Here is a 22,910-nt window from a genome sequence, read left to right as displayed (position 1 = left end):
CTCTGTCCCACCACCCCAAGTGACTTTGGCTAGTTAAGAGGGGTGAAGGACCATGACCTGTTATGGTCTGGCACGTTTGTAGGAAATGGATGCACTGATAGAATAGGGAAGCCCAAATCAGTGCCTCCCTGAAAGGGAAGGAAGAAAGTCAGACAACACCAGAGAAACCACACATGGGACAATCCCAAAGAACCTGTTCCTGTAACTTAAGCTGCCACAAGAAGTACTTGCTCTGCAAGTGCTCTTTTAAGAAATGATTGGACAGTTTTTGCAGAAGTTTCCCCACAGAGATTGCTCTAAGACAGCCATGGTGGCAAACTGCAAATCCATTAAAATCTGGTAAAGCTGCATTGGGGTGCAAAGTTGAGCAACTGATTGTTAATGATGCCACCAGCCCATTTCCACTAATATCTTTTAATGTGCAATGGAGGCTATACTAATCTAGTCACAGCAATTTACAAGCTGAAACCAGCCCAGATCAACAAGATTGCCTGAGAATAACACAACCAGGAATTTGCCAGTGAAAGAAATAACCTAAAGGAACGATTTTCAGTAAGTGCTAACTACTGAATACTGCAGTGCCAATTAACCTGGCACAGCATGTCTTACAGCTCTTGTTTTAGCTTGCTTTTTTGTTATTCACTGGAAGAAGGCACACTTCCCTACCAGCTAGAACTGGAGCTCTCTGCCACCTTCACATCCCTCTGCTGGAAACAAGGTAAGATAAATAGCAAATGTATGTCACTGCATAGCAACATGATTATAGACAGTATGTGCCAAGTCTGTTATTGGCCTAGAAAGTTCATGGTTCCTCCCGGGAGTGGAGACTTCAGCCAAATATTCGTGATACTTGGAAATAGGAGGGAGGAATCTATTCCCTCAAATGGCTTCCCCAACAATGGAGTCCTCCAAGTCCTGCAGGCCTAACAGATTTTAACATGTGCTCTTCTTGGCAAAGAACAAAGAAATGAAAAAAAGGAACAGAAATGAAAAAGTGCTTGGGGCTGGGATTTTCTCTTGTCGGCAATATTGGTAATTTTCTTTGATAGTGTAGGGTCTGTCCTTGTGTTCACATAGAACTCTTCGCTATATTGTCCACAAAAGAACCTCTGAGCTGTAACAAGCCAGCTGGTATTCTGAACTACTGCCTACACCACTGACTAATCCCTCTCATTGTTTTCTGTTCTCACCTTGTCTTTTTTTCCCCTCAACAAAGTCTCTTGAACTTAATTCCTGATTCAAAGAAGTTATGGTCTCTGTCCTCTTGTGAGTACAGTGATCCAGGACAAACATAACAAGAGCAAACTGATATAGAGAAGAGTTTTTGTTGGAACCCTGAATTTAGGAAAGGATGAGAAACACAGAGGAAGCTGAAGGAGAAGGATTTAGCACAAAGACTTTTGAAATGAGTCCTACTGAAAAAGGTTAAAGAAATACTTGCCTGATTCTGTAGACATCTGTTTCAGAACAAGCAGCAGGTGTTGCATGTAATGAAAGCAAGGACTTGTACTGTTTTATTTTCTGCAATTAGAAAGCAGAGGAGGAAATGAGGTCAGGAAAAATGGAGTAAGAGAACATTTAGCATAAACAGCTGGGAAAATTTACATAGAGCACAGCAGTATTTATATGCTCTTTCTCTGCTTTCCTTACACTATCCTTGAACAGGTCTGTTCTACAGAGTATTTTGTCCTTCCTAAAAGACCAATGCCTTGGGTGCTCAAAGTTAGATGCTAAAATGAAAGTTGGTCACCAATATGCCTTTGAGGACTAAAATGTTCAGGATCATGTAATTGTCGCACAGATGTTGTCATGAACTGATGAGAATGATCCTGAAGGTAAAGCTGCCCTTGTCTCACAGGTGGTTTGTGTGCCTCAGTCACCAGAAAAGTGGCTGAGAAAGTATCCATTAGTGAAATGGTTCTTTCAGCTTGCATTCCTGGTGCTGCATGGCCAGAGCTTAACACATGTCTGGATCCAAATAAACACTTAGAATTATGTGGATGGTGTGTCCACTGCTCCAAGCTGAAAAGCACACCTGCATCAGGCCCTGCTAGAGAAAATGTAACTTCTCTTTCCACAGGCCATTTTTTGTTTTGGGATGATCTCATTTCTTGTTACAAGCAATTAACATCCTACAGGGCATTTTATTTTTCAAGCATCTCCATCACTGCTCTACGAAGTCTAATGACAGGGGGGAAAAGCCAAACTCTCTGTGTCTACCCATGGGATGATGTTGCTGTTGAGGAGATCCAAAGTGCTTTTACTACAGAAGTCTCTCAGTTGGGAAAACCACTCTGCTTTTGTATGAAGATAACAAAACAAAAAGTTAATGCACTCCACTGCTGAGTGGTAGAGGTTGGATGTTACAGATTCTTCTTACAGTGCCAAGCTTGTGTGCTCATCACCTGTGTTCAAACTGCAGTTCCATGAGCAACTTTTCATAAGGTTTTATTTGTACATTTTTATAGTTCACAATCTGCCAGTCAAATATTTTCTAGTTTGGATATTGGCAGATAAATTCTCCTACTTTCTCCAGGGACTGTGCAGCCAAATAAAATTACTGTTTGGTTTCAGAAAGGGTTGAATGAGTAAAAAGAGTGAACAAAGAAATTCAAATTTCAAAAAGGGTTCGCAGAAATTTTAAATCTCAGTGTCCATTAATGTATCCATAGAAGTAACGGGAAGAAAGTGCAAAGAAACACTATTTCTTCCTAGGCTGACTTCATTTTAACAAGCCCATGTTATCAATAATGGAGATTACCATGGTTTTTTTTTTGCAGAGGATAAAGCAGAAACCAGACTCAAAATGTGCTATTTTGAGAACAGTGAACATGCTGAAGTCAGGGATAGCATCTGGGAAGAAACCTGAGGAATTTCAATCCAAACCTGTGATCAGTTTGGTAAACTTCAGCTGTCTCACATGTAAGCCTGACAGGTATATCATAAATAAAGAATAGTGTGGCTTAGGCTTGCTTTATTTTTTTTAAGTGCTTCAGGAGATATCTACAAAGCCTCTATAAAAATGGAAAAGTACAAGGTGTACATGGATGAAAAGCAGTGTGCAATGTTCTGCTACCACCCTAAATACTGTGCAGGGCACACACCACAGTGGGAAATCCTCCATCCACAACTGCTAAGAGAGGACTGAAAAATAACGTTAGTCATGGAAGGGTTAAACTGTAAGATAGCTGCTTCAAGGAAAGGATAATCTATAATTTAAGTCCAGAGGGTGAAGCAGCTCTTTCATAATGTAAGTAAAAGCTGTTATGCTGTTGGAAAAGCATGTACACTGCCTGCAGAAGGAAAGATTATTTTGGTTTTTCCATTATACTGGATTGCACAGAGGGGCTGACAAAGCAGCACTCTCTGCTGAGGAGGCTGGGAGGGGAAGGGGCACGAAGACACTGTGCTAGAGAAGGGGGGATTTGCCCTGCCAGCACTGCTGCTGGTCCCTTTGGCTGCCTTCTACCATATTAGCTGGGCCTATTTATCTCCAGAGTGAATTTCATTTGAAAAGCAGTAATCCCCCAAGAAGATGAAATGCAATTGGCTTTTAAAAAAATAAGAAAAAAAGATCACACCATGCTTTGTTTCAGAGTTTGAGATTTGAATGCCAGACAGGCTCTACCATTCCTGTCATTCCTATCAAAAGCCGTGTATGTTGAAATGCTGAAGTGGAAGGACTCATGGAAAACAGCCTTTTTAAGAAGCTGAGGTTTTGTAAGTACAGAAGCTGAGATGGGAGTGTAACAAAGGCTCTGTGTTGTGCAGTTGCACATCAGAGCCAGTAAAACCCTAAGGGGCACATCTCTAGTACCATGTCTAGCAGATTATGCATGCAACTCCAGTTGCCAGTAATGAGTTGTGTGGCTAATCTGTCATGCACAGCACTGCACAGTTCCCCTTCCCCCAAGGGGCTGAGCTCATGGCATTTTACTTCCCCCCAGGGTGCTGAGCACCATTAGAGTCTCTTCAGTTAGTGGGACAGGAAAACACTGTGTTCCACCTGGCTGCTCCGTCAGAAAACAGAAAGGAAAATCATCTTTAACAACAACTCCAGCCAGCACAGACAGAGCTGTTAGACCCCAGCATGGTTAACATTCAGGGGCAGTCACCTGTCTACAGTGACATGCCATGAATTAATAAGAGGCATTAGAAATGGCCCTAATGGAGCACAGAAAAGTCTGACCCTTGTTTTATTTTCTCACTGATTTAACGATACAAGTGTTTTCAATTTATAACTCAAATGCTTATTTACCAAAAAACTGCCAGCATGACAGAGTCCTCTTGAAATATGAAAACTCAAGTCATGCTCCAGCTCTGACAACATCACACACACACATTCTGTCACGCATCAGCTTTTGCTGTAATTGGAGCAGAGTCCAGGCTGCTGGGCTGTAGCTGCACTAGGTCTGTGAGGCTAATGTGATTACCTGCTTCTTCAAAAAAAAAGTGAAAGAAGAATCTTTACCCCAATACCCACCTAGCAAAAGAGTAGGAAAAAAGGTTTTAAAAATGGCTGGTTTATTTCAACCTTCAGAAGCTAAATTTCCCAGGGTGTTCCTCAGATGAATTTTATCAAAAGCATGAGTTATTAATTCAGCAGTTAATATTTATGCTAATATGTGTGTTAAAATTGTTGTAATAGCAGTAATATTCCCATGCAATGATAGGACTTCGGTAATGGGAGCTTTAAGAAAACGAAATATAAATACTAGGAATTTAAGCACTAAAATCTCCAGACTTATTTTCCTGCAAATGAACAGTGTCTCAGCCTCGTGTTCATGGCCCTGGTCAGGTACATTCTGCACATGGGGCTGGGCAGGCACCCAGCCTGCTGTGCTCCTCACTGGCTTCCCAGGCTCTCTTTCATTCAGCCCCAGCAGCTGGAGCCCAGCTCTCCAACACAAGGCTGGGAAGTGCCATCAGCTTCAATTTCCCAGCTGCTGCCTAAGACAGGAGCAGATTTTCCCAAGCCTGCAGCATAATAGGAGGTTTTGGTTATTTTTCTGCCAGCTTTGCAATACTTGGTGATTGGACTCCCACTAGACTGGGTGTTGTACATGTTTTAAAAGAACTATCCATGCCTCTGGCAATGCACATTTTTCCTACATGCATGGACAGATGCAGCAAGCAAACAAGGAGAGCAGGAGGTGGCTGTGAGCACAAACCCGTCAGATAATAGAGGAGGAGGGGGACAGAGGTGCAAAAGTTGGCCAGGCTGCACAGGTGGGATGGGTTGTGTGGAGCAGAGGAGAATCAAATTGTGTTGAATAGAGGGAAGGGGAACAGTGCAGCAGATGTGTGAAAGAACAGGGTGGGCACCAAAGGGCCACAAACCCAAGGCACCGGCCTCAGGTTTGGTTCAAAACAGAAGCTCCTTCCTTAGAAGAGCAGATGAGAAGGATATCAGTAAAAAGATGCCAATCAGTAAGAATGTCAGATTGGGGGAGGGTGTTTGGAGAATGATGTATTCTGTCTCTCCCTCACAGTGACATGTTTTGAAAGCTGTTTTAAAACAAACTCTGAGTGTTTTCAACAATGGAGGGGATCTTTTTTTTTTTTTTTTTTTTTTTTTTTTGACAGGGTGATAGGAGAAGGGAATGGAATGTGTGATGTGTATTGATAATGGTTCACAGGGAAGAGACATCCAAGACATGAAACACTGGCCAATCAGGAATTTTTTAATCAATGGATTATTTGAATATTTATATTTTGAAGAAAGAATCTTCTTTGTTTGCTCTGCACACCAGGGACTTCTGAGACTTCTTGGCCAGTCTAAACAGCAAAGGTTTCTAATATAAATAATTGTTCTTCTGTGTTGTGTCATGCATGAGGATTAAAGGTGGGAAGTTCCTCAAAGAAGAGAAGAGGGTGCCTTGAAGAAGATAAGCCTCAAAAGTGCCAATGGAAGTGGGTACACGGGGCTTTCCCTTCTGTCACCCTCGTCTCATGTATGCTTATGCACCTCCTTGGGAGGGATGCTAGGATTTTAGCATTTTATATCAGGTCATTTATTTTGGTAAACTGTGTATATTAGCTGAGGAGAGAGGAGAAGGCTCAGAGCATCTGTCCTTGTCACTATGCCAGCAGGTATCTGGTTCCCACCTGGCAATATCTTGTGCACTAATGGGCTGCTCCTGCTTTTTTTTTTTTTTTTTTTTTTTTTTTTTTTTTTTTTCTCCCCTTAAGCTCCTTGTGGAAACCGGCTATGTTTTGAAAACAGACACATTTTTATGCCAGCCTTCTGGCCCAAATACCCAAGGCTTTGTGACTCTGGTGTCTGTCTCACGATTATTGTTTCAGGGCTAGTAACATTGTAAAAGTTCTGTTTCAGAAATTGTGACTAGAGCACTTCAAAGGAAATCACAGTGAGATGGACTTCTCTGACTGCAAACGAGAAGCTTATTTTCCCAGGAGCTGGTCCTCTTTGCACTCCTGGGCTGGCAGGTCTTGAGCGGTCAGCAGCATTCTGGAATCTTACTGGAAAATCTGCACGGGCTGCTCTTCAAGAGACTTCAGAGGAAGGAGAGATCTTAGTAACTTCAGTTAACTTGGTGAATAGCTAATGAATGTCATAAAACAAGCTCAGGGCTGGAAGATCACACTGAAGTTCCCATTTCTGACGAAACTTTAAAATAATCGTATGCAAAGTAAAGAAGCACTGTTGAAAAGAAGAAAAAAAAAAACCACCTGAAATTTCTGGGGCAAGCTCTTCGTGGCGCGGGACTGAGAAAGGTGATTTACCCATTTACCAGTGCATATGTACAAAGAGCTGAAATAGGTTTATAGCTCTAAAAAGCCCTCATAATAGAGGGTCTGTGCAACCTTCCTCCAGCAGTGATGCCTGTGTGTCCCTGAGGGACGGGGCTCTGGGGACGTTCCCAAGCGGTGGCCGGCCCTGAGCTCCCAGCTGGAGCCCGGTGCCAGCGGGCTCGGCCCTTCACCCGCGGGCTCGGGGCGGGCATTTCGGACCCTTTCGGCAGCGATGGAGGGCCGGGCTGCCCTGCCGCGGGCTCCCCTCCAGGCCGGGCCGCGGTGTCTCGGCAGGGAGCGGGGCTCTGCCGGCGCTCCGTGAGGGAGCGGGGAGCCCGGGGCAGCCGCCCGCCCTCTCCGGCACTGGGGGCGGCGGCTCCCGTCCCGCCAGAGCCCCCCGCTGCCGCCCGGGGGCGGAGCCGCGGCCCGGCCCGGCCCCTCCCGCCGCCGCAGTGGCCGCGCAGCCCCGGGCAGTGGGCAGGGAGCGGAGCCGGGCTGGGCAGGGCTGCTGTGAGCGGGGAGCCGCCGCCGCGGCAGGGGCGGAGCCGGCACCGGGGCATCCTCCCCTGCCTGTCTCCCTGCCGCCCGCCCGGCATCGCCGCGGCGGGCAGCGCGGCGGAGGGTGCTGCCGGCGCCGGCAGGGAGCGGCGGAGCCCCGCCGGGGTGCGCGAAGATGCTGTCCTACAGCGTGCTGGACGCCAACGTGGTGGACGTGGAGAAGCGGAGGAACCCCTCGAAGCACTACGTGAGTGCCGGCGGGGCCCGGGGGTGCGCACGTGTGCGGGGACGGGCCGGGCGGGGAGCGGTGCCCGGAGCGGAGCCCGGAGCGGAGCCCGGAGCGGTGCCCGGAGCCGTGCCCGGAGCCGTGCCCGGAGCGGTGCCCGGAGCCGTGCCCGGAGCTGTGCCCAGAGCCGTGCCCGGAGCTGTGCCCGGAGCTGTGCCCAGGGCCGTGCCCGGAGCGGTGCCCGGAGCGGAGCCCGGATCCGTGCCCGGAGCGGTGCCCGCAGCCGTGACCGGAGCCGTGCCCGGAGCGGTGCCCGCAGCCGTGACCGGAGCCGTCCCTCGCCTCCCTGTGGGCGAGACGCCGGCTTCAGGTGAGGCGCCCGCGGGGTTGCCCGCGGCTTCTTGCTCTGGAGGTGCGGCTGTTCTTCCTCACCCTCTTTCACCCCGTTTGGTTCTTGGCTCGTTTGAAGGTTGCCATTCTGAAGTTTCCTTCCCTTCCTCCTCACTAGTCCCAGGGCAGGATGGCGCAGGTCTCCCGCAGGTCTTGGCCAGGGGGCTCGGTGGGGAGCGGAGCAAGGTTCGGCTGCGGCGGGAGCGGGCAGCCGGCGGTGCTGAGCGCATCTTTGCTCGTTCTCACCCCTAAGTTACATTCAGACCTTTTTTTGAGGGGGCAGCCTGTCTGCATGCTTACCAAGGCAGACTCAGCGTTTGGATCTCTTTTATCTCTCTTTCACCTTCTTCCTTTCACACCTTACTGCCAATAGCACAGCATTAGAGGAGTTTTTAACAGTTTTCCCAGACTCCTGTGTTGCAGGCTGTCATGTGGAGGTGTCTTTGCCTGAAGTAGTTTGCAGCATACAGTCAAATAGCTTTTCTCTCTCCACATTAGTGGAGAAGTATCTTTGCTTCTCTCTCTCACTGTTTCTGGGTTTTAGTTGCACCAAATCCTTTAACTGTTTCTCAAGATACAACATGTATTTTAAAACACAGAAAGCTGGATTTTGTCTATAGAGATGGTCAATCTTCCAGCTTTGGTAAGGAAAAGCCTGAGGGAGTATTGCATCTGGTGTGAAATTGCTCTGAGTATACTGTGTTTCCTGGCATTGTGTGTCTGCCAGATTTCTCTGAGCTGATCAGCAGCTGAATGGATTGTTGAAAAGATAAGGCCAAAGACTGGACATAAACCTTTATATTAGTGTTACATATCACCGAGGGTTTTCCTCTGAGGCTTAAACCATAACCCCGTTTAAGGCTAGAGGGCACTATGTTGCTGGGAGATGCAGTCTTCTAAAGCTGAAGCTCTCATCTATCATGGAATTAAGCATCTTGCAACCAATTCATAAACTGGAAGTTTTAGGTCTTCTATCCTCTCAGGCTGCAGCTGCTCTGTGCGTTCAGTCTGTCATGCACTCACTGCTTCCAGGTGGGAAAGGCTTCTGTGGCTGACACAGCTGCAGGGTGTTACCTCACATGAAAGGTGGTGGCAATTCAGCATCAGAAAAGTACATCTGCCAAGCACCAAAATATGCAAAAGAACTGGTAACAATATCTTCTAGTCTCTTGGATTGCTGAGAGAAATTGACACTGCTCATTTCTTGTTTGCTGGAAAATGACCAGAAAACAAGCATTTAAACCCTGTGTTTACAGAACTTGAAAGAAAATATTTCCTATGCTTACCTGTAAAATACATATTTTTCCTTGAGGATTGTTGTCATTGCATTTTAATAAACAGTATCCTAGACTATTGCAAGAAGGTCTCTTCAGTTCTTCTAGAGGCAAATTTGTTTCTTTCCCATCACCCTTCTCACCTTAACTGATATGCTCTTCTGCACAATAGTTCCACACGTCTGTGTGCCCAGTTCTCAGCCAAAACCCCACAAATGAAATGGTTTGTTTGGGTGATGTTATGTGTAGTATAACAGTGATGAATGGTGTGTCTGCCTTTTGTCCCACTTAGTTTCCATCTGTGGCTGTACAGTATTTAGCACAGTGGGGTCATCTCTCTTTGGCTGGAGTAACTCACTGAGTGTGGACCCATGCTTTTGAAGAATTTAATTCCCTGGGTCTGACCCATTGGTTGCTGTTACTTTGGTTCTGTGCTCTTTTTTTAACATCAAACAAGTATTTTCTTCTAAGGTTAATATAAGCATCACTTAGGATTTAACTCTCTCCATTGCCTGTGGATGGTTTGGAGAGTGCAAAGCTTTATGTTCTTTGCTCTATGTGGCTTTGAAATATCAAAAAGCTTTTCTATCTCCAGCATCCATAAATGTCTTCATTCCAAGCCTTCAGGCCATGCAAACGTGCCTTGGCATCAGATTAATGATGTGTTTCTCTGGTGGATGGTGACCTAAGTATTGCAGGTGTTTTAACATGACTCTCTCTCCTTTTAATTGTGATCTTTCAGGACCATAGTGGAACCTGGAGAGATGAAAGCACATCTTAGGCATTGTCAGCACGTGGAGAGGGCTAAATGTGAGTAGCACATAAGCCCCTGCATTGCTTGGCTTAGCTGCCAGGAGTCATTGCCTGCAGCAGGTGTCTTTCGTGACATGAGCACAGCTTTTGTGGCTTTGACTAAAGCAAGTTAAAGAAAGAAGACAGCTTTACATATCCTCTGCTATGATCCCGTGTGTGTGAAATTTCTGGAGACTTTAATACCTCACTGGAAGTTGAATAGGGCTCTGCCTGTGGGAATAGATTAAAATCTTGTCTCCAATGCTACTTGATAGGAACCCAGCCAGCTCTCTACCCTCTTCTGGGAAATCCTTGCTGGGGAAGGAGTCTGCAGTGCTTCCCTCTGCATCCTTCTCAGCAACTGGGTAGCACAGTTGTAACACACAGGGGTAACACCACCTGGCTGGCTGGGGGCCCTGGCTGGCAGCCTGGGAAAGGATAAACAGAAGGTTGGATCAATAACCACATGCCTTTGTATGGTGTATCCCCAACACAAGTTACTGCTGCTCTTAGAGCTTTTGACTTTCCAAATTAATTTCCTATTTCTCCATACTGATATCTTTTAAAAATCGATTTGCGCTTTCTAATACTTTAAAAAATGTTACTTCTCCTTGCTTTCTCCCTTCCCTTTTCTTTTAACAAGAACAATATCAGGAAGGTCAAGTCTGGGTTTGTTGGAAAGACCCTGATGCAATGGGGGTCACACATTGGCTGAGCAGTGCTGCAGTGAAGCTGGGTGGATTAAGACAGTGCTGTTAGTGGTTGAAGGTGCCAGTTAATCATTCTAAAGAGAAAAAACTGGTAGCAAAATCCAAATCCCTTTTCCGGCCCCTGCTAAGCATTAAATAGTCAGAAACCCTCTTTTCTCACTTGAGGTTTGATCTGTTTATGGAGTAGCTTCTCTGGCTTTTGGTCTGAAATTGTGATTGTTTGAACCAAGCATGAAATGATTGTTTGAACCAGAAGTGCATTCTGTATTTCAAAGGATCCACTGTTGATGCTTACAGCCATCCATCGTGGAGTTTAAGGAGGACACCTCCCCCTCTCCCTGCTCCGAGCTTATCTTCAGGCAGATATCTTCCCCTTTACCCAAATGTCTATCTCCTTTAGCAGCCCTGCAGGGAGCCTCTGCCTACCAGATGTGCTTGATCTTGCTCCCGGGGAGATGAGATTGGGTTTGCACCTTCACCTGTTCACTGCTTTGCAGACCTGGGTGATGGCAAACATTCATTAGGAGCCAGATGAAGAGGATCCCCCACCCCCTCTCTTACCACTTGCTTTTCTGCTGGGGATTGAGCACTTACTGATGTGCATTATCTCACCAGACATTTATAGGCTTGAGTTAATTTCTGAGGTCTCTTAAGTGTGCCTGTGTTATCCCAAGGGCAGGGATGGATGCATCAGTAGAGATTTTCTCTTTCAGCACTGCTCTACTCCTGTTGCACTTAGGCTTTGTGTGTTTTTCAACTTTGTCTAGCACAGAAGTAAGGTCAAATGCTCTTGGCTTACAAGTGGCTGTTCTGCCTCCTTCCAGTTAGACTGGGGTGCACTGCTGATTTAATCAGTCATCTGAGATGCCTGTATACTGTCCCAGTTCCTCCCCAGGGTAATTGTTTCCTAATGCCACCTCTGAATGCCTCGAGATCTCTTGTAGGAGTGTCCCTGCTGCATGGATATGGTTGCTGACCTCCTCGGGGTAGTGGCATTGCTGACTTTTAAGGGACTGAGTTCTGCTGTGTAGGGTTTCAGCACTGCTCCCAGGAGAACTTGAGTGTGCTTGTCACAAATGACCTGTTGTAAAATGTCAGCATGCTTTGAAGAAAAATCTTGTACTGCTAGGGTCAAGCTCTGCTCCTTGTCTCTTGGCTGCTCCTGCTTTTACTGCTGACACCCAAGCAACTCTGACACGATCAGGCATTTTCATGGCTTTATTCTCTTTGCTGCAAGCTGCTGTTTATACAGTGGCCAGCACTGATGGGGAGAGTCTGAACATGGTTTAGTGGCAAGGATCTTTGTTCCTGTGTTAGTATACCTTGGAGAAGGAATTGCTGCTCTGGAAGAAGGAACTGAATTCCCCCTGCTTGGCTCAAATGAGTTGTCCTGTGCAACTTGAGGCTGCTTCAATGCAGTCAGGGAGCCCAGCAGATCAAGGAGCACTCCCAGTTCTTTCCTCCAGCAGAGCCAAGGGACAGTGGTATCTAAATTCAACAGTTTGCAAAGCAAATGGCTGTCTCCAGCCTTTGGAACAGATTATCTACTATAGAGAGACAAGGTAGTTATCCTGATGTGTCGTGGTCAAGGCAGGATGAAATAATCCAGAGGCTTAATGTCCCAGCAGGTTGTCTGCACAGGCTCCTCTGTGGTTGAGTGTGCTGGGAGGGCAGCTAAATGAAAGTTCAGGGAAAAGTTATTAGCAAGTCCATGAGCTGGGGACAACAGCTTCAAAGTCCAAGTTCCATTTCAAAAATTGTGAAGATGCTACTGTTGACTTTCACTAGGACTTGGTTGCCAGGGAGATGATGTCCTAGAGACAGCACAAATGCTGTTGGCTGCTGACAGCTGCAAATGACCTCTGGCATCACAAGGGCCCTGCCTGGGGTCAGTGTGTTGGTGCTGGAGCCCACTGGTGCAATTCAGCTTGATGGGTTGTAGTCAAAATTACACCAGTCTCACTGCTTTGAGTTAAAAGTGAGAGGAACTGAGACACCAAAGCATGGAGAGAGAGGTGCACAGACGTCCTAAGGAAGCAATTTCTGGAATAGGAAAGGGAGCCCAGACTTCCTGCATCCCAGAGCAGCTTGTGTGTTCATCTCACCCACGCCCCTAGCCCTCAGAGAGCGAGCTCCAAGGCATTGCCTCCTCCTGTCCCTGCAAGGTAGGATATGTGCTGGTACCCTCACTGGAAACATGAGGCAAGAAGTTAAGTGGTTGACCCAAAGCCATCCATGGAGTGTGTGTAGCATTGCATGTTATTTTCTTTGGCTTTCAAAGCAGTCTTGCAATTACCTGATAAAAAGTGCACAATCTGAAAAAATACTACTCTCATATTCAATCATTGTCTTCCTCAAAACCCATTTCCCATTTTATATGGATTAAACAGGAAGAGGGATTCAATGTGACCCTACCTGAGGCAGGAGGTGACGTACGAGCTCTCTAATTTAGTCATTTGGGAGGAAGCAGCTGGACCTTCTAATGTGAAATGGTTTTCTTTTTTTTTTATCTTCCTTTTTCATGCTGTATCCTCTTAATCTGTGCCTGCTCACGCAAAGGGAACTGGTCCCCAGAAACACGGGGAAGAGCAGGATCATGAGAGGGGCTGGCAGCACTGTGTGTTGTGTGACATTGTGAGGCTGAATGCTTTCATGTAGCCAGAGCAGACACCTCTCCTGGAGTGTGCTGTGCAAATATTGCATGGAGAAGGCAGAGAGCAGCACAGTAGCATACTGTTTGAAATTGGTGCTGTCTGCTGTTTAATCAGGTAGTGTCAATGCCAAATACACTCAAGTTGATGGAAAAAACCCTCCTAGTAACTTTCCTGGGCTTTGGTTCACACCTCTAGAGAGGCTTTATTGAAACTTTTACTGAGAGGTTTGTAATTACTAAGTTTTTTAATATAGTGCATTTTCCTTTGTCTTTACTTTAAAAGCAAAAATTCAGTCTCCAGGATCTGTTTGTTATTCTCTTCTGGGCAGGGACATTACCACATTTGGGGTGTGGGGTGGTAAATCAAAAGGAAATCAGGTGATTTTCTTCACCTCAGAGGACTTTTAAGTGGAATATCTTTCAGTTAGTTAGAGCCTTCCCACTTTAGTGCCCTCACTCTTTGCTCCACTTCAAGATAAATATTACAGTAATAACAATTTACTCCTTCAAGCTCACATGCATTAGGTGTTGGTTATATGATATTCTCATTATATATATTTATAAATACATACAATGGGGCAAGGATGGAAATGCATAAGAGTATTTATTCCAAAGCAAGTATGCTTTTGCACTAAAATGTGTGCAGACAGACCTGAAAGACAGTGTCTGCACTGGGCTGATAGGGACAGGTGAGGACACCCAGGGACAGGCCAGTGAGAGCAGTGAGACAACCTCAACCAGCTGAGCAGGTGATTGTCTGGGCATACTGGTAGCCCAAGCTACTGTCTGGTCAGCATTTAGGCCTTGTTGCAAAAAATGGGCACAAGAAAGGATAATAACCTTTAGATTACGCTGGGGTGAAGGCAGAGCAAAGAAATACTCTATTCATTGTAGTAGTACCTGTAAGTGCTTGAGTGCAGTGATGGTCTTAATTGGCGCTCTCATGCTTTTTGATTTTGACAAAGCTCCTTCTTATTCCAGTTTTTGGAAGAGGAGCTCAATGTGTAGATAGCTAACCAAGTCGTTGGAATGGGAACATTCTCTTTTTGTGGGCAGAATACACATCCCCAACTTTGTGTCTCCATCAGAATATCCCAGCTTGCACTAATTTGCTGCAGTGGATTCCTACTTGGTCATAGCAGACACTGCTCTGGGTGTACCATGGCTTCACAACAAAGCTCCAATTCTGTATTGTCATAATGCAACTTCTTTGGTTTCTTAGAGTTGACTCACTGGATAGAATAAAATAAAATATTCCCAGACTCTTAAGTGTCCATAAATGTGTGTGTGGTCCCACACCTACGGTGTTTGAAACCTGACTGGCAGCAATAATGTTTTGATATGTTGCTGGCACTGTTTCTCTGACCAATGGGGTGTGTTTTGTTTTCCCTGTAAACCACGCTGGCTAAACGCAGGGATGCACTGGGCTCTGATGCTCTCAGTAGTCAGTAGCATGGTTTTATGGGCTTGATGCAAACTTGTTTACAAGGAAAACACCCCTATCTCTGTTCAGAGGGAGAAACATGCCAAATCTCTACTAACATTAGCTGTGTTTAAGCAGGAGTTCCACACTGCCATTCTGTCTCCTTTACAGAAGCCTTCCAAGCTGCCCCAGAAATACTGGAAGCCTGGTTCTCCACTGTCCAGGACATGCCTATAAATGCAAACTTTAATGCATGAAGTTCATAAATCACCCAGAAAGGTTTGAACAAACATCCAGTGTGATACACACAGGACATTGTGCAGTGTGGTAGAAGAGCCTTTACCCAGTGTGGCCTTTAGGCTCTCTGGACCTCGGTGTGCTCTGCTGCAAAGCCAACAAGGTTTACTCACCTTTTATAAAGTGTAGGGATGCAGATGTTACCTCAGGGCTGACTTCTGGCATCAGTTTTGGAACCCCCAAGTTTGGGCCATGTTCCTTCCCGGGCAGGGCTGCTGGAGCAGAGGCTGTGGGATGGCCAAGTTAATGGGAGCGAGGTGAGCTTCCCTGACAGCGCTCAGGTACAGAATGGGATGACTTAAGAGCCACATTCCCCTCAGGAAACACACATCTAGGATGGCAGCCATGCTTGTCGACTCTGAGCCTCTTCCCCATGGGCTTTCCTCCCTGTCTTGGAGTCTCAGGGTCTGTGGAAGTAGTTGAGGTGAAGCATGGAGTATGGTCTTTCTGGGAGTAGCCCTTGGCAGTGGGCTGCTGCTGTCTGCTCTCTCTGATGTCTCCACATTACCTGTCAGAAAAGCTCCCTGGCACAGGTGGAATCTTCTTTCCAGGCATTCTTGGACCCTCGGGGCTTGATGCAACAGAGAACATCTCAATTACTGCTTTCCTAGCTCTGTGAAGATGAGATTTCTAATTGCTCCCTCAGCATCCTGTGAGATTTTCCTACTCTTTGACTAAGGTTATTTATTATTTATACAATAATTCATGTGTGTATTTTTTGGTGCCTAGAAGGTTATTCCTGATTTTCCCCTCTCTAGCAGGTGCAAGCCTGCCAGTAAACCCCTCTGACCCCAAGCAAAATACTTTGAGAATCAGTTTTAAGTATTTTTTAGTTCCCATGCCCTGCAAGTGCTTTGCTGCTTTGAGCTCAGTATATATTTCCTTTTTCCTATATTTTCTTTTGAAAATTTGATGCTTTGACACCTGCCTCATCTTGAGCAGCCTGAGCTGAGGGATGGTTTTTCCTGTGGTGGATGGTAGAAGAGGCAGCGAGCTCCTGGACTTCTGCAGAATCAGGGCAGCTGGCACAGCCCTGCTAATGCCTAAGTGGGAGGCTGCAGTTTCCCAGAGCTTTCACTCCAGCAACTTTCACTGGCATTAAAATCACTTAGAATTTAAAAACAAACAAACAAGGATATGCGAAGTATTTTTCTGGAAGAAAGCCATGGAGAGCAGATTAAGTGCATGTCCCTCCTCCCATCTCCCAGACGTGTCACAGGAAGACAGTTCAGCATTTTCCTCAGTGGGCTGAAAACAGGCTCTGGAGATGGCTTTTGGGATGGGGCAGAGGAGAGCCAGCAAGAGGAAGGAAGCTCTGTGTGTGTGTTTTATAAATATGTCTATATCAGGTGAAACTGTCTAGAAACCCTGAAGCAACACTGATGGTAATATGGCTTTTTATAAACCAAAAGGCTGCTTATTTTCACTTAATAACAATATATTGTTAGAGAATAATAAAAAGTGAGTGGTTCTAGAGGAAAATCCATGCTGGATTTCCATGTACCAGAAGGTAGCAATCCTTTACCTTATGCATTTTACAAGCCCTGGATGTCCTTAACAAGTTTTTTTTTTTTCCCACCCCCCCAGATTCAGCTAAGTTTTCCCCTAACCTTTCAGCAAAAAGTGTTTTATAAAGACAACCCAGGATGTTTTACTCAAGAGAAATCTAGCAGTAGCCACCTCTGAATATTCTCACTTGAAGCATATGGAGGAGTGTTTTGGCTGTTACTGTTCAGGAAGAAATTTTCTGTTTAAACTTTTGCTGTTGTCTTTGTGATTGTAACAGCCTGTGTCAAAACTCTGGACTGTTTTAAAGAAGCAGCTTTCCACCTGTTTCTGAGCTGGGCAGCTGTAGCTTGCATTTCATCCTTTAATACAGACATCCCCAGTATAAATAGTTCCATTTAAACTAAAAATATTGTCAGTGAGTTTTCCATGGGTAAGAACCCTTGGAGATTGCAGGCGTGGTCTGTGCAGGAGAGTCCATCTGTCTGTCCTTAGGCATCCGTCTGTCCTCTGGCTGTAAGGACCAGGGGCCTTCTGAACAGCAAAGGCAATTTTCTGGTGGCACTGGAAGGTGACTGTGTACAGGTGTGTGAGGCACTGCTGTCCTGGTGGGATCTCCTGTGGTGAAATAACTGGGCTCTGGCCCGAGGGGTCTGAGGACTCGCAGCTGGGGATGGGAGCAAGGCGCTAATGCTCAGCCCCTTGGCCTCCCTGCTGATGGTGTTGGCCCAACTGCTTGGCTCTGATGGTGCTTGGTTTTCTACCAGCCCTTGAGCTGTAAGACTGTACGTCTGCGTGCCCTGGTGTTGCCCAGAATGGCCATTGGGGTTGCTGTTCTACAGAATTCTTCTCTTGGTACGCTGAGGGAGTGTGCAGATGTTTGGTAGGAATTGCGGTTTTGATGTGAGATCTTTGTGTGTACAGACGTGTGCTTTGCTTTGCTCTTCAAGAAATTAGGTGGAAGGAGAGGTTTGCAATTGGTTCCATTAGAGCTGATACCACAGTCCTAGCCAGACCCTAAGAATATTCTTTAATTCTTCCAATTTTTTCCCCTCCTTCTGACAAGCTCTAAGAGTGCCCACAGCATGGGGTTATTTCCCGTTGTCTTAATTCTGGAGTTTTAGGTGCTCTGCCAAATGCAGTAGTGCTGGACTGAAGAGCATCTTATGGGCAATCACCAGAACCTTCCTCTGGGATTTGAGGGTCTGTGGAAGACTGAGAGCATGGCACTGAGGTTTCTACCACTCCTGAGGAAAGGTTACCCAATGCTTTCCCTGTGTGCCAAGGACTCTGTGGGACTCTGCCCATCATGTTATCCCTGCAGTGATTCTGAGCCATCAGGGACCTGATTCATCTGATAACAGTGAGATTGATCTCTACCCAGCACTGGCATTTATGGGGTTTCAGGTATCCTTAGTTGGGATCTTGTGTGGAGCTAAAACTTCTTGGCTGCTGTCTTACTGTGTGTGAGAGGCGTTGGCTGGGTTATGATAAAGGCTTTGACTCAGATGAAGGTGAGGGTGCAACTGGCCATGTGATTTGGTTCACAGGTGACTTGAAATGATCCTAAGGAGTCAAATGAAGAAATAATGTCCACTGTTTGTATTCGTGGAAAGAGAGAGACTTTAGTTGTTTTAGTACTAGCAAAGGTCTGACAGCCAAATGTGTGTTTTATCTGCCAGCAGCCTGTCCTGCCTGGCCCTTCATCAACCTTCTGCATCTGGGCAATGTGAGCTGTAGCAAACTTTGTCAAACTTCTGCTGCCTAAAGGCTGATATGTTCCCTACTGTACATTATGGCTGAAAGGGTTAAACAGAAGTGGTGGTTTCAGGCAGTAGCACTGCAGTAAATGCTGAGCTGACATGGGAACGCTCTTCAGCTGACGTCCTTGTGAGCCTCTCAGTGACATCAAACTCCTGGACCATTTCCAGTGGAGTTTGGCCTTGCCCCAGTGACAATAGATGTTAATCTGTTGGCTTGTCAAAAAAAGTGTTAGTGGTTTTTTACAGATCCATTTCCAACCCTCAGATTTCCCTGCTAGTAAACACAGCATTATGTCATTGTTTTACCAGGAGCCAAGCACCAAAGCCAACTTTGCAGTGCTCTCATCAGCAAGGGTCCATTCACTCTGGGGCTTTATCTGAGTTCCCAGGCTTTTTTCCCACTGATGCCCATGTTCTGGTCTCTGTGTCCATCAAACATCTATGATGGTTTATGGGAATTGTGTAGGGCCTAGAGTTATGGGTAGCACTTTCCAGTGCATTTGTGTCAGATGAGGCTCCTGTGCTTGCTTAGCAAAAATGCCTTGGTTTGTGAACCTTCATCTAATGGTTATGTCATCCAAGACAAACTCTTGGATTCTACATGTAAAACAAGGTGAAGGGTTTTGCAGCCCAGCCTTGCTTCTAGTTGATGAAATAATACCCAAGTCACAGGCAAGGCCCTGCCCATGCTAGATCCTGTTTGTTTCAAAGCACAATAGCTGAGTTCCTACTAAAAGACTGGTTGTCAAATTGCTAACATTATAAATTAACTTCCATAGCTTTCAGAAACAACAGTCACCACAGATCAAATAAAATTATTTATTATATTCTTGTAACTCTTGTTACTTGGTTTGCTTCTAGACTTATTTTCAGGTGTTTCTGTGAAGGATATGGAAGAAGAGATTTGTAAAGTTACCTTCAGTAATCAGGATCCAATCTGCTTAAAACAGACAAGCCTCCCATCTGTATCTCTGCTTGGTCTTTTTCTAATTTCTAATCAATTTTTCTAATACCAAACCTGTCTGAATTCATATCCCACATCACCTGAAAATCTATAGAAGCAGAGGAAAAAGGAGAGACTTGCTCATCTGAATGCAGAGCATGCATTTTTCTCATACAGGCACAGGTAGATGATGAACAGGTTCAGGCTCTTGACAATAGTGAGGAATTACAGCATTCTCGTGTATGATGTGGAATAGAATTAAATTTTATTTATGAGGTTAGGTTTTTAACACTTTGTTGACAAGTGATACTAAGACTGAAAGGATGTGTGGTTCAAACAAGGAATTGACAAATTTCTGGGCTAAAGACTGCTGTTAAACACAGCAGTCATGTGTTTGGGTCAGAAAGTCCCTGCCATCTGCTTAAGACTAAGCACACTGAGTTATCTGTGCTGCTGTTAAGCAGTTACCATATAAGTGGGTTAAAAATATTATGCTGAGCTTAAGTACACCTTCGTTCTGACCCAGCCAGTATTTTCTGCTGCCCTCCCAGATGTCCCTTAGGTGTATGGCAGTAGCTCAGGCTGCTGAGCCTTGCTCTATGTTCATAGCAGTGAGAGCTGTTGAGTCTTGACCAGATGAAGTCAGGAAGCACAGTGCATGCTGTGAGGAAGAGACTCTGCCATCATCACTTCCAGCTCCCTCCTCTGCTCCATGCACTTCTTTCTGGATCCCATCACATGTTTATGGGCTAGTGTTGCACATCTGGGCTTGGCAGATCACTTTCTGTTTCCCAGCCCTGGGTCAAGTGGCAGTTGATTTTGTAGATACCGTGTCTGGTATTACTATTAATATATATTCAGGCTTTGTACTTATCTAATGCCTTTCATCCAAGCGTCCTCCAACACTGTACATCAGCACCTCTTTGCAAGGTGGGCAGATCAGACAGGGAGAGCATTGTGTTTGCAGCAGTATGTCTGTCCCCTGCAGAAGTGCCTTCTCAGAGCTATAATGAGACTAGTGGATAATATGGGCTGATGGAAAAAAGTGTGTCTTTTGTGGCTGAAAGTACTGAGTGGGTCATGGAACTGTGGAACACAGACCTGGGACAGATCTAGGCCATTAATACTGTACAAGCGTATTGCATTCCCACATAAGAACCTTCAGGATTGGGTTAGCTTGAGTGGAAGCTTCAACAAACAGAGCTAGTCCCAAATCCTTGCAAGTGACACTCCACTTACAAAAGCAGAGGAGAGAAAATGTGGCTGATTATGTTCTCACGTTAGCTTTAATGAAGGTAATTTTAAGCAGATGGTGTCTATTTAATGTTCTGATAGCACCGATAAACTGGTTTTCAGCAGGTCTTGGGAACAGAGTGGGAGTGAAGGGCATGGTTGTAGAGGGCAGCAGGTTGCCTGATGACACTTCTGGCAGGGTTGCTGAAGCACTTGGGTGAAGCCCCCTCTCACTTGGACAAGCTCTGCACGTCCTGCTTGGGTGAGAGGAGAGGTGGCCTGCGGTTTCTGTCTGCGCTTCAACAACAGTAAATAATTCCAGATTGACGCTGTGGAAGCGTGCTGTTTTTGTGGAGGGAGGACAAGGGGGGAGCCAAACATAACATGAGTTTCTCAGTGCTTGGGGAAGGGAGCCAGGGTCACATTTGGAGCTTGTAGTGTTGGCAGACACAGAAATGATGTGCCACATCTTACGTGTATCAGCAGAGATAGCTGGGGCGATTACCAGCAAACTCCTTTGTAGGCTGGTTTGTGATGCTGATAAACCAAAAATGATGCTGGGATGTTTCAGACAAACACACTCTTTTCAGCTTTCATATCTGCTATTTTTTAATATTTTTGGCATTTGTCTCTGGGGTAAGGACAAGGCCATAGCAACCCCTGGGATTTCAGTCCTCGTGAGTCTTAGCTGTGAGTTATAGACCTACTGCCATTAAATTTAGCATCACTTGAAGCTGTCCCCTGCGAAAGCTGGGTGCTGACTCTATTCCAGAGTACTGAGCTCCTTGTCCAAAGCTGTCCTTGACCCTGGCTGTTTGGCCAGCTATCCTGCTGGCTGGTGTCTCTCCGTCCCCCTGTGCTGGGGAACATTCCCAGGACCTGACATGAAGATTACTCAGTGTCCTCTCTGGCACTCTCAGTCCCTGTTTTTTTAACAAATCAGTCCTACAAGATGTGTCAGTGAACTAAGGAGGCTTTAGGATGGCTGCAGCCTATTTCATCAAAGCAGCCTGAGACTCATTTGCCCTTCAGATGTTGAACTCTGTCATAGAGGCTGTTTTCTTTGGGAGACCCGCGAGGGGAACATGGTCCCTTATGTTTTAAGGCAGTTTTCACACTGAGCTTTGTGGTCTGTTTCAGAAGTGCTGGTAGAAGTAACAAAGGCTTTCTTGGACTTAAATTCACTGTTCAGTGGAGGAAAACTGTGCAGAGACCACTTGTTAAAATGGTAGTTGGTACCTTTGCACTTTTCCACAAACGTCAGTGAAACTACAGAAGCATTTAGGAGCCTGTGCTTACTGTGACAGTGTCACCAATAGGTAGCAGCTGGGGATCATAAGTGAAGCTCTTGCAGCTCTTGAATGTAATTTGCTAAAGGCAAAACCAGAAGGTTACAAACCATCTTTCTGCATTGAGGGGAGCATTTGAGCTGGGATAATGATGCTTGTTTGTTGTTACGTTTCTGTGAAAAGGGTTCATGGGTAGAGAGACGAAAAATCGGTGGTGGGGAGGAACCAGGGCTAGTGAGAGTGCAGTGATGCTTTGTGCTTCCAGCTAACTGCTTCTCCAAGACTTGTGAAACACTCACACACCCCTGGTGAAACCCATGCAGTCCTGCATGGAAGTGGTGTGGATCTTAGTGGGTGTTTTTTATTCCTGCAAGGTGGGAGATCTGGTGCAACTTGCCTGTTGTCACTGAGCAGATCTTAAGAAAGAGTGGCCCAAGAGAATGGATTTGGGATTTGTGTGGGGTTTTGTAGGCTTTCCTGAGACTGTTTCCTCAGGAGATGATGAGTACCTGTGCATTATAAATTGCACTGTTTCTGGAAGTTTTTGAGCTGCCCATGCCAGCATCCCCTCAGCCTGTGCTGGCCAGTGCCATTTGTGGCACTGTTGCTCCGGCTGCTTGAATATGTTCTGGAGCAATATAAAGAATTGTCCTTAGTAGAGTTTTAGGTGATTGCTGAATACATGAAGGAGCTCTCTTTGTTTTAGCTGCTGGCCTGAGGAACTGGGGTCAGCACTGTGCACTGACCAGGGAGGCATGGCTGGGACCCTTGAGTGTAGAATGAGCCATTTTGTGTCAGGTGCAGCTGCAAGCACCTGGGTCAAACAGCAGATGCCTGGCTCCCTCTCCAGCCTCCCCAGATTTTGTGTCTGTGAAGGCACAGGAACAAATTGTAAAGTAGGAAGGTGGGACAATGTTAATGATAACATGCCTGAGACATGGGCCTGTTTCCTGAGGTCATATTGCCTCGTGGGCAGATGGGGATTAGCAGGAGCTGGGCCAGAGGGATTGCCAACAGCTGTCACTCATCTTAGATAAAGGGAGGCTAACACTTAGCAGTGCTACTTAGCTATAAAATGCTTACTAGACTTTTTGTTACCCTAATACTTAAAGATTATACAAATGTTCTTAAAATTAAGAACATTTATTGCAAAACTT

At 45.8% G+C, this 22,910-nt stretch overlaps 1 protein-coding gene across 5 annotated transcripts in view; it reads left to right on the top strand.

Annotated features, from left to right (window-relative positions):
• The first annotated feature begins 7,178 nt into the window (after positions 1 to 7,178).
• The window catches only part of SH3PXD2A (SH3 and PX domains 2A), a 245,885-nt gene continuing 230,153 nt past the window's right edge, over positions 7,179 to 22,910 (top strand). Inside the window, exon 1 of one of the 5 annotated variants that reach the window (XM_041717165.2) lies at positions 7,179 to 7,501. In XM_041717165.2, the coding sequence (XP_041573099.2) occupies positions 7,430 to 7,501 (72 nt within the window). In that variant the 5' untranslated portion in view covers positions 7,179 to 7,429. Of the gene's footprint in view, positions 7,502 to 9,886; positions 9,955 to 22,910 lie in introns of those variants that run through there. The other 4 variants (XM_041717164.2, XM_012574636.5, XM_030276350.4 and 1 more) reach the window with 4 other exon arrangements.

Source organism: Taeniopygia guttata, chromosome 6 (assembly GCF_048771995.1).
Source record: "Taeniopygia guttata chromosome 6, bTaeGut7.mat, whole genome shotgun sequence".
Classification (NCBI taxonomy): domain Eukaryota; kingdom Metazoa; phylum Chordata; class Aves; order Passeriformes; family Estrildidae; genus Taeniopygia; species Taeniopygia guttata.
The sequence above is the reverse complement of the archived record's forward strand: the minus strand, read 5'-3'. Positions and strand labels throughout refer to the sequence as shown.